Here is an 18425-nt window from a genome sequence, read left to right as displayed (position 1 = left end):
TATAAACCATCAAACCATGGAGAACTTTTTTTCATTCTACCGCTTTCTATCGACTTTCAACTATTTGCCACAACAACCGCAACGAGCTATTCGTCACAAAAAAAATTACGCTTTTTGAGGGTAAAACATCAACTCCTGTGAATACAAATAAAAAAAAAACTCATAAACAAAAACTACGCTATTTGATATAATCGAAACAATATAATTAGTATTGAAAAGGAAACTAAGCACGGCAATAATGAAGAGAGCAGAACCAAGAGGAGAAGACAGACAGAGAGAGAGAGAGAGAGAGAGGAAATTTTGGAGCAACGACAGCCTTCCCTTCTTAACCAATAAAAACCTCCATATCGCAAATTTTTACTTTGATTGAAAACAGAGCATAGCGCAATGTGTTACTCAATTCTCAATTCTGATTAGATTAGCGTTCCAGCCTAGAAACAAGTTAACATTCCTCCCTTTATATCGCCTCAGGGAGATTGATTTCAAAACGCAGACTAAGTGAATAATATCCAACGAAAATACAAAGATCAAATTAGGTAGTTTTTCTCATGCTTGTTTGATTCTCGAAAATCATTTTTAACTTTGAAAAAAAAATTGATGATTGTTAGAATCTTATAGCAGAGTTTGAAACACTCAAGAACATTTTTCGTCCGCAAACCTCTTACAAGCAATTTTAACGCCTATTGTGACATTTTCTCACTTTAACTTTAATTAGTTGATAGCTTTGAAAAATAAATTTTATAAGGTTAATTATTTCAAAAATCATGGTAAATTTTATCTTTTTTGGTCTAAAAAGACGTTCTTTTCCAAATAAAAACTTCCCAAAAGCTTCCTTGTCTATTGATAGTCAAGATTTTCAGTTTTGAACTTAAAAGAAAAACAAAACACTAGATTTTTTTTGTAGACCCAGGTTTATAATAACTATTTTTCTTGTAGGATGAAATGATCATTTAGCTATAAAAAAACACCACGACTTCCATTCACTACATTTTTGTTTTAAATTTTTTTTGCCTAGTAAGAAAAGGGTTAAATTTTTAGTCTAGTACCGAAAAAAAACAAAATCAGTATCCTAGATGGCAAATCCTCAAGAGCAGTTTACCTGTTTTATTTTTTTTTTCGAGGTGTTGTTATAAGCATTGGATATTGTGTTCTAGATTAAAAACAAATATGATAAAATTGTTTTGATTGATTGGTTTACACATAGCTAATTAAAAGAACAAAAAATTGACTTCAGCTTTGAATTGTCAAAAATCTTCATATGCCTTCAAATCTCTTTGAACTTCAAGAAGAAATTGTGATTGGTGCTTTTTTGACAAAATTAACCCAATTTGAGAAAATTGGATCACGAGGTGAAATTTAAAATGAGATAAAATTAGGTAACATTAAATTCCAATTTCGATACTAGAAATTGATCAAGTTTTTTGTGACTTTTTCTCTTTTGTTGTTTGCCTTCCTCAGCGGAGTTTGCTTTGCTTTTAACAAAGGAAATGTACTAAAATTATTTTCAAAAGTTAAAAAATCAAACCGCAAAAAATCAAAATTGACTTTAAGACGACGCAAAAGTCTGCACTGAATAGTCGCGCAATTTATTGTCTCTGTAGGTAACTGGAATCGAGAGACAAGTCTCCAAACATGGATCAAAGTGTATTTGAGTTACAGTTAAAAAGTTTCCAGTAGTTTCGGATCCAGTAAATGCTAGCGGATTTTGCAGAAGTAGATAGATTCCGCAATTTTCTGTGGATTTCGGTCCAAGTAAGAACAGTTGGCGGATTCCACATCCAGTTGCAGTTTCAGCGACAGCTTAAACTTAATAAACACAATTAATAATAGTTTACTACATTAAACACAATTAACATAATTTACTACATTATCCCCCCACACGCCATTTAAGGTACAAAAAGATAGATTTTGTTCCTTGTAACAAATCAATTATGGCAAATAAGCTTCGTTCAACCAATTTGGAACGTTTTATTAGAAGGATTAAATCTCCGCTTACGCGTTAATAGCGCGAATTATATCGCGCGTTAATTGTTCCAAATTAGCCAAAACGGCAATCTTTAAACCCCAATAACTTTACGAAAAATGATCACAGGTGAAATATCTTTTCAAATTTAAGCTCAGGACAACAATGGCTTTTGAATGATATAAAAAAACTCCGTCAAAAATGGCTTGTTAAAAAGTCGAAATTTGTCTGAAGAAAAAAAACTCACCCCGAGCACAAATATTCTGTTATTTTCGTATCGAAAGTCGGAACAATAATGTTATGCTACTACCAAATTAATAGTTCAAATGTTCAATATGAGGTTCTCACACACATGCATTAACGAACGGAAGAGACTCCACGCTTATCCGTACTTTGTGGAAATAGAGATATCAGTATGACGATTTTTCCACTTTTGTGGAATACTGGTATAGGCAGCGACCCGATGGTAGTATTACGTACCCTATTTCCTGAATTATGGAAATATTGTATGAAATTTGTGGAATTAAGGTAATTAAAAGGAAAATAGGTGACAACTTAGTACACAAAAAGCCCTGCGGGTAACACGACGGTGGTTTTATAAGAACGGATTAGCTGTCGCATGGCGTCACGTAATGTTGACTATAGTTCTTTTTGACACAGGTTTGATGGTATTTGATCATGAAAAATACAATAAGTGCGAAAGCTGGTAATTTGTAGTCGATAAGTATTTGTTCATTGATGATATATATTTTTTTATTTTTCGTTCTGGAAGGGAAAAAAGGACCAAAACGGCGATTTGCAGTAGATTTTAGAAGTTTTCAAAAATGATGTTTATAATTTTTAGAATTCATGATTCGTTTTGTTTTTCAGGGTTTTGTTCATTCTTTTTTTGACACCTTTCGTGGTCGTTCGAGGTTTGTTTTTTAATAATTGTTAATAATTATTAGTCTTTTGTCAATAATTGGTCGTGTTTTTGACTATGTAGCTGTTGAAAAAAAATAAGGAAAGCAGAAATATTTTTTCTGATTGATATCTTTCCTTTCAATATTTTTATCTTGTTACAATACATCAGCTCAAATGTTTTGCATTTTGAATTTCTGTCTTCTTAGTAACTTTAATCAAAAACGATTTATCAAAAACCTCGCTATTTTTTGTATTGAGAGATGCCATCTATCGTGTAGTTTTAAAAGTGAAGCTGTCGAGTGATGTTTATAAAAAGTAAAGCCGTTTTTATTTAGTTAAAGCTGCCAATTTTTACGGCAGAAAGTGCATTCACAATAGTAAATTAAGCCAGAGCTACTTTTAACTTTAAATTTTACATCATATGAAAACCAGATCAAGTGTTCTTATATGATGCAATAATCAAACATAAAAACAGCGCTTCGGTCTGCGTTTCAATTTTAATTTTCAATTCTGTTGCAAAAAGTTAAAGCTTGAACAAAAAAAACCGGACATCAGTTCTAAAAATTACCCAGAAATGGCTTCCCCCACTGCAAACCCTGATGAGGTTAAATTTGAGCTTGAAGAAAGAAATAATGGTATTACCAGCACTCAACTCAATCAAGTTGACAAGCCACTGGCAAAACCAGAAGTCAATGTCATCTACGAAGAGCCGGTGTATGTTCAGCAGACTAAACTGGATAATGATGCAACTGAAGTAAGCAAAGGCTCAATGTTATGCTGGAAAGTTGTCGTGGTTGTTTTGTCTATAGCTGTCGTTGTGCTGACAGTAAGTGAAATCTTTTCGAATCACTATTCCTAAATTGATTATGTGTTTCCAGAGTTTTTTTGATCAGATTTGTTCATACTCATCATATTCAATTGTTCCCTTGATATTCTTTTTTTCAAATTCTATTGTTTTTCAACATGTTGAAACATATCTTTTTTTCGACTGATCCATTGACAAGCAAAAATAGATAAAAAATTACAAATGCTGTAATTTATAGTTTTTTTGTTTATCTTCGATCAGAAATATCTCGTACGGTTTTGCAAAAAAATTAAACCAACCCAACGTCAGCATGGCCATCATGGCCATCATGGTGAGTTTGATTGAAATATTTTGCAAAACTGTTCCTTAAATGATGTGCAGTTCTTTGTGGTTTTTCCAGGCGTACGGACGTGTGTAACTATAGCTTGCTACTGCAACACAGTTGCTTTGTCTGAAAATACGAGAAATTTCTGCTACTCACCTCAGTTTCATCTAAGAAATAAGTATAATAATAACTTCCTTTTACATTATAACATGATTTACATGATTTAGCTAGTTAGAAAACCCGTTAAGCACACTAAAAAAACGGGTTGAACAGTCATTTAGATATGCTTGTCTTAGATTTTTGTTTTCGATGTTTATATTGGAGTACTAAGTTTGCTCTGATATAGCAGAAAACAATTTTTTTTTCGAAAAAAAGGTACATATAAAAGAAGTCATTCTTAACTAGTTTTGATAAGTTTCTTTTTCACTGTCACATTTTTTGTTTTCAAATTTTACTTGTGGATTTTTTTCGAAACAAATTTTTTCTGTATATGTAATCTGCGGGAGGACCAACAACCTGTTGATTGTTAGATTTACTCAAAATGAGCATCAATAGAACCCCAAATTATCATGATTGTCTTTGGATGCGTCTTTAGAATAAGGATGTTTTTTACAGGGAGGGGGTTTTACTCTCATGTATTAGGATAGACAATAAATTTCCGAGACAACACCTTACGTATTAAGAAAAAAAAAACAGATTTACCATGTACTAAAATAGACTTCATATGAATTTACTGCGTTGTTTACGCTTTTACGAGTTTTAGAAGTTTAGTATGTATTCAATCTCAAAATGGAGGTTAGCTCATTGTTTTTACGCGGTAAAAAATTAGCATCAAAGTTTTGAACGAGCAATTTACAAAACTGTACCATAATTGATGTGCAGTTTTTATGGTTTTTCTAAGAGTACGGACAAATGTAACGATGGCTTACTGCTGTAACACAGTTGCGTTGTCTTAAAATACCAAACTTTTCTGCTACTCAACTCAGATTCAACTAAGAAATAAGTGTTCAATTATTACGTCCTTTCAAATGATTCACCTATTTGGTTTATTACGGTGTAATACAATTTTGTTCCAGGTAATTAGAAAACCCGTTAAGCATACTAAAAAAAGGTTGAACAGTCATTCAGATATTCTTGTCTTAGGTTTTTGTTTTCGATGTTTATATTGGAGTACTAAGTTTGCTCTGATATAGCAGAAAACCATTTTTTATTTCGAAAAAAAGGTACATATAAAAGAAGTCATTCTTATCTAGTTTTGATAAGTTTCTTTTTCACTGTCACATTTTTTGTTTTCAAATTTTATTTGTGGATTTTTTTCGAAGCAAATCTGTTCCACTGAAAACTAGTGACAAAATTTGTAAAATTGGCGGAAAATTTTCTTTCGATATTTCTCACGTTAAAAAAAATTATGATTGTACGCTGCATTGGCTGATAAATTTTTAGGTTATATAGGATTGATACGTGTCTAAGTGTAATTTTTTAGCTTTTTTATTAAGGTTGTTTTTTATCCTGAAAACGATTTGAATTTTAATTGAGTGCTGTTTATAACAAATTACATATTCTCTGAGTTTAGAGTAACCTCAACAATTTTTCTATGCGTAGTTTCAGAACTAATGTCTTGTTTTCATCGTCCAAGCAGTCTTACTTTGCGTCAGAATGAATACTCGAAATGGATAATCACACCTAATTTTTTTCTTTTAATTGTACTTCATGTGAAAATAAATTCATGCTTTTTCATATAATTCAATAAAAAACATTAGAAACGCGTTTTTGATTTTCAAGTTTTCATGTTCATTCCATGATAAATTAAATAAAGCTAGATCAACAACGCTATGGAAAAAAAACATCATAAATCAAGGATTCCTATTTATAAACAATTGAACTGTAATGTAAATCTGCTGGAGGATCAACAACTTGTTGATTGTTAGATTTACTCAAAATGAGCATCATTAGAACCCAAAATTGTCATGATTGCCTTTGGATGTGTCTTTAGAAATGAGGATGTTTTTTACAGGGAGGGGGGTTTACTCTCATGTATTAGGATTGACAAAAAGTTTCCGAGACATCACCTTACGTATTAGGAAAAGAACAGATTTACCATGTAATAAAATAGACTTCATATCAATTTACTGCATCGTTTACGCTTTTATTACGTATTCTCCTACAATTTTAGAAGTTTGGTATGTATTCCATGTCAAAATAGAGGTTAACTCACTCTTTTTTCGAGGTAAGAAATTAGCATCAAAGTATTGAACGAGCAAGTTTAAGTTTGGTCGATCATGGTAAGTTTGATTGAAATATTTTGCAAAACTGTTCCTTAAATGATGTGCAGTTCTTTGTGGTTTTTCCAGGCGTAAGGACGTGTGTAACTATAGCTTGCTACTGCAACACAGTTGCTTTGTCTGAAAATACGAAAAATTTCTGCTACTCACCTCAGATTCATCTAAGAAATAAGTATAATAATAACTTCCTTTTACATTATATCATGGTTTACATGATTTAGGTAAATAGAAAACCCGTTAAGCATACTAAAAAAAGTTGAACAGTCATTCAGATATGCTCGTCTTAGATTTTTGTTTTCGATGCTTATATTGGAGTTCTAAGTTTGCTCTGATATACCAGAAAACCATTTTTCATTTTGAAAAAAAAGGTACACATAAAAGAAGTCATTCTTATCTAGTTTTGATAATTTTCTCTTCCATTTTTATATTTTTTTTGTTTCAAATTTCACATGTGGATTTTTTTCGATACAAATATGTTCCACTGAAACCTAGTGACTAAATTTGAAAAATGGCAGAAATTTTTCTTTCGATTTTTCTCACATTTAAAAAACTTATGATAGTACACTGCATTAGCTGATACGTTTTTGGCTTATATAGGATTGATAGGTGTCCAATTGTAATTTTTAAGATTTTTGTAAAAAAGTTGTTTTTTATCCTGAAAACGATTTGAATTTTGATTGAGTGCGGTTAATAACAAACTTTATACTCTATGAGTTTAGAGTAACCTCAACAATTTTTCTATGCGTAGTTTTAGAACTAATGTCTTGTTTTTATCGTCCAAGCAGTCATATTTGCGTCAGAATGAATACTCGAAATGGATAATCACATCTAACTTTTTTCTTTTAATTGTTCTTCAGAGAAACGCTTTTTTGATTTTCAAGTTTTCACGTTCATTACATGATAACTCAAATAAAGCTAGATCAACAACGCAATGGAAAAAAAACATCATAAAGCAAGGATTCCTATTTATAAACAATTGAACAATCTTATGGAGGACCAACAACCTGTTGATTGTTAGATTTACTCAAAATGAGCATCATTAGAACCCAAAATTTTCATGATTGCCTTTGGATTTGTCTTTAGAATAAGGATGTTTTTTACAGGGAGGGGGTTTACTCTCATGTATTAGGATTGACAAAAAGTTTCCGAGACATCACCTTACGTATTAGGAAAAGAACAGATTTACCATGTAATAAAATAGACTTCATATCAATTTACTGCATCGTTTACGCTTTTATTACGTATTCTCCTACAATTTTAGAAGTTTGGTATGTATTCCATGTCAAAATAGAGGTTAACTCATTCTTTTTTCGAGGTAAGAAATTAGCATCAAAGTATTGAACGAGCAGTTTACAAAACTGTTCCATAGTTGATGTGCAGTTCTGTGTGGTTTTTCCAAGAGTACGGACGCATCTAACTATCAAAAATTATGATTTTACGCTGCATTAGCTGATATATTATTGGCTCATATAGGATTGATGCGTTCTAATGGTAATTGTTTTTTTTTTATAAAGTTGTTTCTATCCTTAAAAATTTATATGAATTCGAATTGAGTGCTGTTATTTACAAGTTATATGCTCCTTGAGTTTATAGTAACCTCAACAATTTTTCTATGCGTAGTTTTTGAATTATTATCTTGTTTTTTTTTGCGTCATATTTTGCGTCAGTATGAATACTCGAATTGGATAATCACACCATTTTTTTTTAAATTGTACTTCATGGTTTTTCATATGATGCAATGAAAAAAAAACATTAGAAACGCTCTTTTTTATTTTCAAATTTTTAAGTTAAGTTCATTTCATGGCAGCTCGATTGAAGACAGATCAACAAGGTATGGGAAGCAAAACATCTTAAATCAAGGATTTCAGTTTACAGATAATGGAACTCAAAGCAAATATATGTAATCTGCGGGAAGACCAACAATCTGTTGATTTTTAGATTCACTCAAAATGAGCATCATAAGAATTCAAAATTGTCATGATTGCCTTTGGATGCGTCTTTAGAAATGAGGATAATTTTTTGGGGGGAGGAGTGTTTACCCTCATTTATAAGGATAGAAAATAAACATACGGGTAGCACCCTACGTATTAAGAAAGTGAACAGATTTACCATGTATCAAAATAAATTTCACAGTTTCAGTCGGTGAGTGGTAAGTTTCAAAAAACTTTGGGCGCCCAGTGTTTAAAACAAATGGCGCCCATTTTCGCCGATACGGCAGTGTTTAAGATTCTAAACTTTTTCTGGATCAAGATTTTGAGCGGTCAACCCACGCACAACGCTTAAGAAAATCATTTTTTTGAAAAAAAAATGTTTACCGAGAGTGTATCAATTTATTGCATCGTTTACGCTTTTACTACGTATTCTCGTACGTTTTTAGAAGTTTAGTATGTATTCCATCTCAAAGTGGAAATTAACTCATTGTTTTTTGAGGTACAAAATTAGCATCAAAGTATTAAACGAGCAGTTTGTATGAATTGACTCACCTTGTGGGTTGTCATAATTGTACAGTGGTGTACGCGGGCTAATTCCTCAATCAGTTAAAAATAGTTTTTGGAATTTTGCCTGAATATTTTTCTAATTGTCATTAAAAGTAAGAACAGTAAGTCTATTCTAAACCAAATTGGACGTAGTGAATCTTTCCTCTTCAAAATCAAACTGGTTTTGATTATATTGAGGCATGGATAGCAGCACAAAATAAATAGTTGAATATTCACTGTGAAACTTAAAATACATGTAATTTCTAATGCAAAAATGTTGCAACACTTTTGAATTTTCAAAAATTATTAGTACATTTTAAAACAAAAACAGATTTACCATGTACTAAAATAGACTTCATATGAATTTACTGCGTCGTTTACGATTTTACTACGAATTTTCCTACAATTTTAGAAGTTTAGTATGTATTCCATCTCAAAATCGAGGTTAGCTTAATGTTTTTCCGCGGTAAAAAATTAGCATCAAAGTTTTGAACGAGCAATTTACAAAACTGTACCATAATTGATGTGCAGTTTTTTATGGTTTTTCTAAGAGTACGGACAAATGTAACAATATCTTACTGCTGTAATACAGTTGCGTTGTCTTAAAATATCAAATTTTTCTGCTACTCAACTCAGATTCAACTAAGAAATAAGTGTTCAATTATTACGTCCTTTCAAATGATTCACCTATTTGGTTTATTACGGTTTAATACAATTATGTTCCAGGTAATTAGAAAACCCGTTAAGCATACTAAAAAAAGTTGAACAGTCATTCAGATATGCTCGTCTTAGATTTTTGTTTTCGATGCTTATATTGGAGTTCTAAGTTTGCTCTGATATACCAGAAAACCATTTTTCATTTTGAAAAAAAAGGTACACATAAAAGAAGTCATTCTTATCTAGTTTTGATAATTTTCTCTTCCACTTTTATATTTTTTTGTTTCAAATTTCACTTGTGGATCTTTTTCGATACACATATGTTCCACTGAAACCTAGTGACTAAATTTGAAAAATGGCAGAAATTTTTCTTTCGATTTTTCTCACATTTAAAAAACTTATGATAGTACACTGCATTAGCTGATACGTTTTTGGCTTATATAGGATTGATAGGTGTCTAATTGTAATTTTTACGATTTTTGTAAAAAGGTTGTTTTTTATCCTGAAAACGATTTGAATTTTGATTGAGTGCGGTTAATAACAAACCTTATACTCTATGATTTTAGAGTAACCTCAACAATTTTTCTATGCGTAGTTTTAGAACTAATGTCTTGTTTTTATCGTCCAAGCAGTCATATTTGCGTCAGAATGAATACTCGAAATGGATAATCACATCTAACTTTTTTCTTTTAATTGTTCTTCAGAGAAACGCTTTTTTGATTTTCAAGTTTTCACGTTCATTACATGATAACTCAAATAAAGCTAGATCAACAACGCAATGGAAAAAAAACATCATAAATCAAGGATTCCTATTTATAAACAATTGAACAATCTTATGGAGGACCAACAACCTGTTGATTGTTAGATTTACTCAAAATGAGCATCATTAGAACCCAAAATTTTCATGATTGCCTTTGGATTTGTCTTTAGAATAAGGATGTTTTTTACAGGGAGGGGGGTTTACTCTCATGTATTAGGATTGACAAAAAGTTTCCGCGACATCACCTTATGTATTAGGAAAAGAACAGATTTACCATGTAATGAAATAGACTTCATATCAATTTACTGCATCGTTTACGCTTTTATTACGTATTCTCCTACAATTTTAGAAGTTTGTATGCATTCCATGTCAAAATAGAGGTTAACTCATTCTTTTTTCGAGGTAAGAAATTAGCATCAAAGTATTGAACGAGCAGTTTACAAAACTGTTCCATAGTTGATGTGCAGTTCTGTGTGGTTTTTCCAAGAGTACGGACGCATCTAACTATCAAAATTATGATTTTACGCTGCATTAGCTGATATATTATTAGCTCATATAGGATTGATGCGTTCTATTGGTAATTGTTTCGATTTTTTATAAAGTTGTTTCTATCCTTAAAAATTTATATGAATTCGAATTGAGTGCTGTTATTTACAAGTTATATGCTCCTTGAGTTTATAGTAACCTCAACAATTTTTCTATGCGTAGTTTTTGAATTATTATCTTGTTTTTTTTGCGTCATATTTTGCGTCAGTATGAATACTCGAATTGGATAATCACACCATTTTTTTTAAAATTGTACTTCATGGTTTTTCATATGATGCAATGAAAAAAAAACATTAGAAACGCTCTTTTTTTATTTTCAAATTTTTAAGTTAAGTTCATTTCATGAGGGCTCGATTGAAGACAGATCAAAAAGGTATGGGAAGCAAAACATCTTAAATCAAGGATTTCAGTTTACAGATAATGGAACTCAAAGCAAATATATGTAATCTGCGGGAAGACCAACAACCTGTTGATTTTTAGATTCACTCAAAATGAGCATCATAAGAATTCAAAATTGTCATGATTGCCTTTGGATGCGTCTTTAGAAATGAGGATAATTTTTTGGGGGGAGGAGTGTTTACCCTCATTTATAAGGATAGAAAATAAACATACGGGTAGCACCCTACGTATTAAGAAAGTGAACAGATTTACCATGTATCAAAATAAATTTCACAGTTTCAGTCGGTGAGTGGTAAGTTTCAAAAAACTTTGGGCGCCCAGTGTTTCAAACAAATGGCGCCCATTTTCGCCGATACGGCAGTGTTTAAGATTCTAAATTTTTTCTGGATCAAGATTTTGAGCGGTCAACCCACGCACAACGCTTAAGAAAATCATTTTTTGAAAAAAAAAATGTTTACCGAGAGTGTATCAATTTATTGCATCGTTTACGCTTTTACTACGTATTCTCGTACGTTTTTAGAAGTTTAGTATGTATTCAATCTCAAAGTGGAAATTAACTCATTGTTTTGAGGTACAAAATTAGCATCAAAGTATTAAACGAGCAGTTTGTATGAATTGACTCACCTTGTGGGTTGTCATAATTGTACAGTGGTGTACGCGGGCTAATTCCTCAATCAGTTAAAAATAGTTTTTGGAATTTTGCCTGAATATTTTTCTAATTGTCATTAAAAGTAAGAACAGTAAGTCTATTCTAAACCAAATTGGACGTAGTGAATCTTTCCTCTTCAAAATCAAACTGGTTTTGATTAGATTGAGGCATGGATAGCAGCACAAAATAAATAGTTGAATATTCACTGTGAAACTGAAAATACATGTAATTTCTAATGCAAAAATGTTGCAACACTTTTGAATTTTCAAAAATTATTAGTACATTTTAAAACAAAAACGTCATTTTTTTTCCTCAAAACGTGCGTCATCTAGTTAAAAACAACCACGTTAACTAGTGACGTAACATCTAAACCGAAGTGTTACAATTTTGTCAAAACAATGGTTATAGAAAACTTCTCACTAAATCAAGACTGCCCTGATTGTCATCAGATTAGATCAAAAGTCTGTCATCATACAATTGAAAAATGTAATAATTTTCTCCATATTTGCAATAATCGTTTTGCATTTCATTGAAAAGAAACTCGGAAGTCAAAATATTTGAGAAATTAGAGCGCTTGAAAAATTTATGAAAATATTAGAAAAATGAAATATTGGAACGCATGAATGAAAACAAAAATCATTTGCATAGTTTCGCGCACTTTTCGGTGCTCTTTCACAATCTTCCAAGCTCATTCACAATTTCCATTCATTTTTCCCTCAGAAAGAGCAAAAACATACTCTTCAACCGTTAGAACATAGGTTGGAGATAGCCTCGTGCAAAAGAGCAGCACTCGGGCACTTCGAGCCCTCAGGTCGGGCTCTTTTTCGCTCGGGCATCTTTCAACTAAGTTCTAACTGCTACAAAGAAATCATTTATAGAATGTCAACCAAAAAAATAAAAGACTTAATACACAAGGCATTGTCAGACAATTGAACCAGAAAAAGTGAAGTCACTAGATTTTTTTAAAGAAAAACAAAAGTACAAGAAAAATTAAACCAGAAAACAAAAGGAAGAGTATGTTTTTGCCCCTTCACACATGTTTTTTCCCGACAAGGTATGAATGAAAAATGAAATAAAAGAACGTATGAATGAAAAAAGAAATGATTTGGATACTTTCGCGCACGCGCACTTTTCCGAGCTCTTTCACAATTTTCCGGGCTCTTCCACAATTTTCCGGCATCTTTCCCTCAGAAGGAGTAAAAACATACTCTTCAACAGTTAGAACATAGTTGAAGATGGCCTCGTGCAAAAGAGAAGCACTCGGGCACTTCGTGCCCTCACGCCGGGCATCTTTCAACTATTTTCTAACTACAACAAAGATCAGTTCAAAGTGTCAGTCAAAAATGGCGGTATGCGTGACCCCAAAAGTCAAGTTTCAAAACAATATAAGATAAACCATTTTACATACCACTCACGTTGAATGGATCAAAAATTCGTTTAACAGAAGACTTTATTAAAAAGAACCATGGCAAAATTACAAGGACCTTACCTGAATATGGAGATTAAATATTAAGTTGTAGATACGTCACTTTGACGTACCGGGTTACATATTTAATATTTTCACAATGAACAATTAGACACTCCTAAATATCCCATTTTTAAAAGCAACAAAACATGAAACTGCTCCAAAACAAGCAAAAAAGGAACGTATGAAAAGAAGAAGACTCAAAGCAGGCCGAAAATGGGAAGAACACGGAAAACAGCAGCCAACCAGAAAGCATAAAAACGAGAGCAGACCAGGGCAGAACAAAAAAAGAAAAGACTGCTCGTTCCTGTTTTCTTTTAAGGTTTATGAGCAGTAATAACATTACAAATTAAATGTAATAAAACAAAACGATTTTTTTTAATTTGATTTTTTTAAAATGAAAATCATCTACTCAATTGCACTATACAGTTCAAAAGTATATTTTTTGCTCCCTGTTTCCAATTAAATATGGCAAATAAGCTTCTTTACACCAATTTGGAACAATTTCTACGACGGATTAAATCTCCGCTTACGCGTTTATACAGAGCTGATTTGAATTACACGGAAAAATAAACAAAACTTGAATTTTCACACACGTTTTTCTCAAATTGTGTTAGGATGGACAAAAATGAGAAGAAAAAAAGTTGCTTAGAATTTCACCAAAATTAATATGGTGTAGTTTTTTCCTCCGAATTTCTCAACCAAATTTTTACCTCATAAATGGATTATTTTGGCCTTTTGCGATCAATCAAGTTATACGCTGAAATTACTTTGTTAATAGATGAGCAAGTAATATCACAAGAAGCCTCATGTCTCTTATAAAGTCTCCAAAAACCTGTATAAGAGAAAATATTTTTGTCTTGGTAGTCAAGAAACCTGATTTATACTAACTAAAGTAAAAATCTTTGCTTAAAAACAAATTTTAAACAATTTATTCAATTTTTTGGAGATTTAACCCTTCAAGAATTTTGTTGGGCTGTGGAAAAGGCTCCTTGTGATATATATTTCTCATCAATGAAAAATTAGTTTCAGCGTAAATCTTTAAAACCTGAAATGAGCCAAAATGACCCACTTTTGGGGTGAAATTTTGGCGCAAAATTTTGGAGAAAAAATTGCTCCCTATTGATTATGTTGAGCTTCTAACTATTTTTTTTCTCTTCATTTTTTGTCTAATTTTACCCCAAATTGAGAAAAACGTGTTTGAAATTTCGAATTTCATTCCTTTGTTCCGGATAATTTAAATCAGCATTGTAGCGCGAAAATTATCGCGCGTTAATTGTCCCAAATTGGCCAAATTGCCAATCTTTAAACCACCATAATTTTACTAAAAACGATCACAGGTGGAATAATTTTCCAAATTTCAGCTCAAAACAACAATATCTTTTGAATGATATTAAAAAATGATACGTCAAAATTGGCTAGTTAAAAATTCAAATTTTGCCTAAAGAAAAAAACCCACCTCGAGCACAAATATTCTGTTACTTTAGTTGCAAAAGTCGGAAAAAAATCCGGAAAAGAAATCCATAGTTCACTTCAACTAATCTCAAAGAGGAAAAAGAGAGCAGCCGAGCTGTCCTCAGCGGCGCTTCTCTTCGGAATCACTGGGCCTTTTCCGAAAAAGCTATACAAAAAATCCACCAGAAGAGACCGAAAAGGAAGAAATATCAACAGAAAGTTCTTGTGCTAATAAAGTGCCATTTTGTATTGATGTTGGGAATGTTAATTAAATAGCATAGAGGGGATTATATTGTTAAGTAGATCATAAAAATAGGCCAGATTCATTTGGTTTTTTGAGTAGTTTGGGAGTGAAATTCGACATTCCTTATCCAGAAGAAATTACGCACTTATAAAAAATGCATAAATGCGTAAAGAATTGAATATATGTCAAAAATGCAACAAAATAATTTGAATAGCAGAAAACTATGATAAAACAAAAACTAATTGATAGATGTAAAATAGACTTTGCATTTTTTTGCAAAAAGAGATCAGCAGAAAAACGAGTTGAAGTTTTTCAGCAATTGGACTCCGAACTAGGATAAAAGTCCCTAATTCGGCTACAAAAACAATTAAATCAAGATTAAATGAGACTCATTTCTTGGTTAATTGGAAATTCCGTAAAAACACCTGATTGTATGCAAATAGCGGTTTTTAAAAAATTACTTACGTGCACTGATCACAAATGCATATAAAGCCCCAGCGAAAACGAAAATTGAATTGAAAATTTAGAAGACGATATTGTCGGTTCTTAAAACGAAAGAGTTGACGATTTTTTTGTTCAGACTCTTCTCGTAACTCTGACAATCTCCTTCTCAAACAAAACGAGCGACCTTGAATCAAGACTGAACTCAATGGAAACCAACCAATTGGACGAAAAACAAAAGGTTTGTTCATGTAACATGTCCGTTGTAATTAGGAAGAAGTATTGAAAAAAAGTGAAAATAATTGCGACTAACATCATATTAGCAACAATTTAGCTGGGATTCCCATAAAAATGATAAAAATTGAATTTTCCGCGGAGTGGTAAAAACTAAAACTTGTTAAATTGAAACGTTGTTTAGTGGAGCAATAGAATTGAGAGTAAGTTGGGAAAATGTTTTTTTTCTCAAACTAAATCACAAAAAATTGATTTTGTGTTTAAACATGAATTTGCTTATCAACAATTTAGTTGCTAACCAAAATGTTTTCCAAAGAAAAGTATCGAAAATTAGTTGGAAAAATTTTATCTATGAGTCATGTCCATCGAGTTTATGCATCTTGCAAATTTCACAAGTTTAAATCATTTCAAAAATATGCAATTTGAGACGTAATCAATTTTTTTTACAATTTGTGATAATGTCTACACTTTTTTCTTCAGACTCTTCTCCTGACAATCTCCCTCTCAAACAAAACGAGCGACCTTGAATCAAGACTGAACTCAATGGAAACTAACCAATTGGACGAAAAACAAGATGTATGTTCATGTAACTTGTCCTTTGTAAATTAGAAAAGGTATTTGGAAAAATTTTTTTAAAAAAATTGCCACTAACATCATATTAGCAGCAATTTAGCTGGGCTTTCCCACAAACAAAAAAAATATTTTTTTCCCTGGAAGAGTAAAACGAAATTTTGTTAATTTGCATCGTTGCTTATTAGAACAAGAAAATTGAGAGTAAACTGGGAAATTTTTTTTTCTCAAACTAAATCACAAAAATTTGTTTAAGATTTTGTGTTTTAACATGCATTTGCTCATCAAAACTTTAGTGGCTAACCGGAGATAATTCCAGAGAATAATATCTAAAAAACCTTTAAAAATTTTTATTTCTGTGTCATATCGATCAAATTTATGCATCTTGCAAATTTAACAAACTCAAGTCATTTCAAAAATATGCACTTTGAGACGAAATCAATTTTTTTCATAATTTGTGATAACATATAGTCTTTTAGAATTGCAGTAAATATATTTCAGGAAACAAGCATCATCGTTTTTCAACGTCGAGGTCAATTTGATGTTGATTTCCATAGAAATTTCTCCGAATACGAGAATGGTTTTGGAGGCTCAACCACCATGTCAGACTTTTGGCTGGGATTGAAAACAATGCATAACTTGACCAAACAAGGAAAATGGAAATTAAGAATCTGGACGCGACAATTCTTAGACAATCTAGTCATTTGGGGCGAATGGGAAGGTTATAGCTAGTAGTTACGTTTATTTTATTTTGAAAAAGCTGACCTTTGATTGCTTTCCAATTTCCAATGAAAGATTTCGTCTTTTTTCGGGTTGTTTGAAATAATTATTGATTTTTATTTAAAGAAAACTTCCCATGCAGTATGTTGTACGTAATTGTTTATTTGATATAGATTGGTACCGGCAACTACGGAAAATGAAAGTTTTTTTTGCGTTTTCAGAGGGCTTTGAACAAAAGATCACGTTATTTCAGGTAAAAATAGAATATCGTTCAATAGTACGAAAGGGGGCCAGGAGGTTTTATTCATTTTTCCTTTTCTTGTTCCTTCGTATCCCCTGAAAATTTTAGAACTCCACAACCTTTACTAATCATTATGATAATTTTTATAATTTTCTGTATCCAACCAAAACTTATAAAACTAGGTCAACAATTTTTTGCTGGCAAAGTTAAAATTAAACCCTCCTACAATTTGAAAATCAAGCTCCATTGTTGCATCATTTCATTTTCGGCGAGTCTAACTTGCGCTCACATTTGAATTATTTATCTAAAACAAAACTTTTAAAAATCTCAAAAGTCAAAAAAATCCATGTCAAAAATTAACTTGTACAAGTTTAAGGAGTATTTTCTTTGAGACATCAGAAATTAAAAACGCTCCGTCTATGCCACTGAAAACTAATGATCACATTGATTTTTAGAATTTCAACCTTTTGCCACCCAAAAAGATCATTTGCCACGTCAAGACTTTCAACGCTTCTTTGTTTTTAAGACTTCACGGTCGGCCCTCACCCCTTTTACCGATTATCAGTTGGACCAACGGTGGCGAGTAAGAACATGTGGTACCTTGACGATGCGGGTCCTGGGCCATGGGCTCGTCGTGGCCTTCAATATCACAATGGAATGGCCTTCAAGACTTATGACATGGGCGAAGATGGTATCTGTGCTGTTAAGCATACTGGCGGCTGGTGGTTCAATGGATGTCACAGTATGCACCCGAATGGAATGCAGACAACTTCGAATTCCCACCAGAATGGCACACAGATGTCAATCACAAATGAGGCAGGACGACGAACTTATATTTCTTACAGTGAGATGACAATGATACGTATTGGATGACTCAACCAGTGATCAAAACGCTGTTCAACTGACAAAGCCGAAGACTTAGATTAGAAAAGTTTGAAATACAGACAAAATAATATTGATTCCAATATTGGCTTTTTTCTACCCTCCCCCCGCCCTCCTCACATAAGCATCATTTATATGGTTATTACAATGGGTTTTAAAGGGTTAAATATGAAGACACACTATATTTTTCATAGCCTAATCAATTTTTTTAACAATCGGACAAGGTGAACAGAAAAAAGGAGATGAACCCTTGCATAGGGGGAGGGGGAAAGAGCCCCAATAATTAACAGGAAAAGAGCCCCAATATTTAACAGAGGAGGTTCAATCACATCTCCACGTTTAATTAAAAGAAATATCTAATAGTGCCTAAATTCTTCATTCTGGTGTTTTGAAATGAACCAAAAGTT

General features: G+C 32.1%; 1 protein-coding gene across 1 annotated transcript; it reads left to right on the top strand.

Moving 5' to 3' along the window:
- The first annotated feature begins 3309 nt into the window (after positions 1-3309).
- LOC134855916 (ryncolin-1-like) lies at positions 3310-18009 on the top strand. Its single transcript, XM_063872295.1, has 5 exons — positions 3310-3692; positions 15511-15612; positions 16086-16181; positions 16677-16896; positions 17663-18009. The coding sequence occupies exons 1-5, from the start codon at positions 3441-3443 to the stop codon at positions 18007-18009; spliced, it is 1017 nt and encodes a 338-aa protein (XP_063728365.1). The 5' UTR covers positions 3310-3440.
- Positions 18010-18425: the final 416 nt, after the last annotated feature.

The sequence above is a fragment of the Symsagittifera roscoffensis genome, unplaced genomic scaffold (genome assembly GCF_963678635.1).
Source record: "Symsagittifera roscoffensis unplaced genomic scaffold, txSymRosc1.1 SCAFFOLD_54, whole genome shotgun sequence".
In the NCBI taxonomy this organism is placed as follows: Eukaryota; Metazoa; Xenacoelomorpha; order Acoela; family Convolutidae; genus Symsagittifera; species Symsagittifera roscoffensis.
The sequence above is the reverse complement of the archived record's forward strand: the minus strand, read 5'-3'. Positions and strand labels throughout refer to the sequence as shown.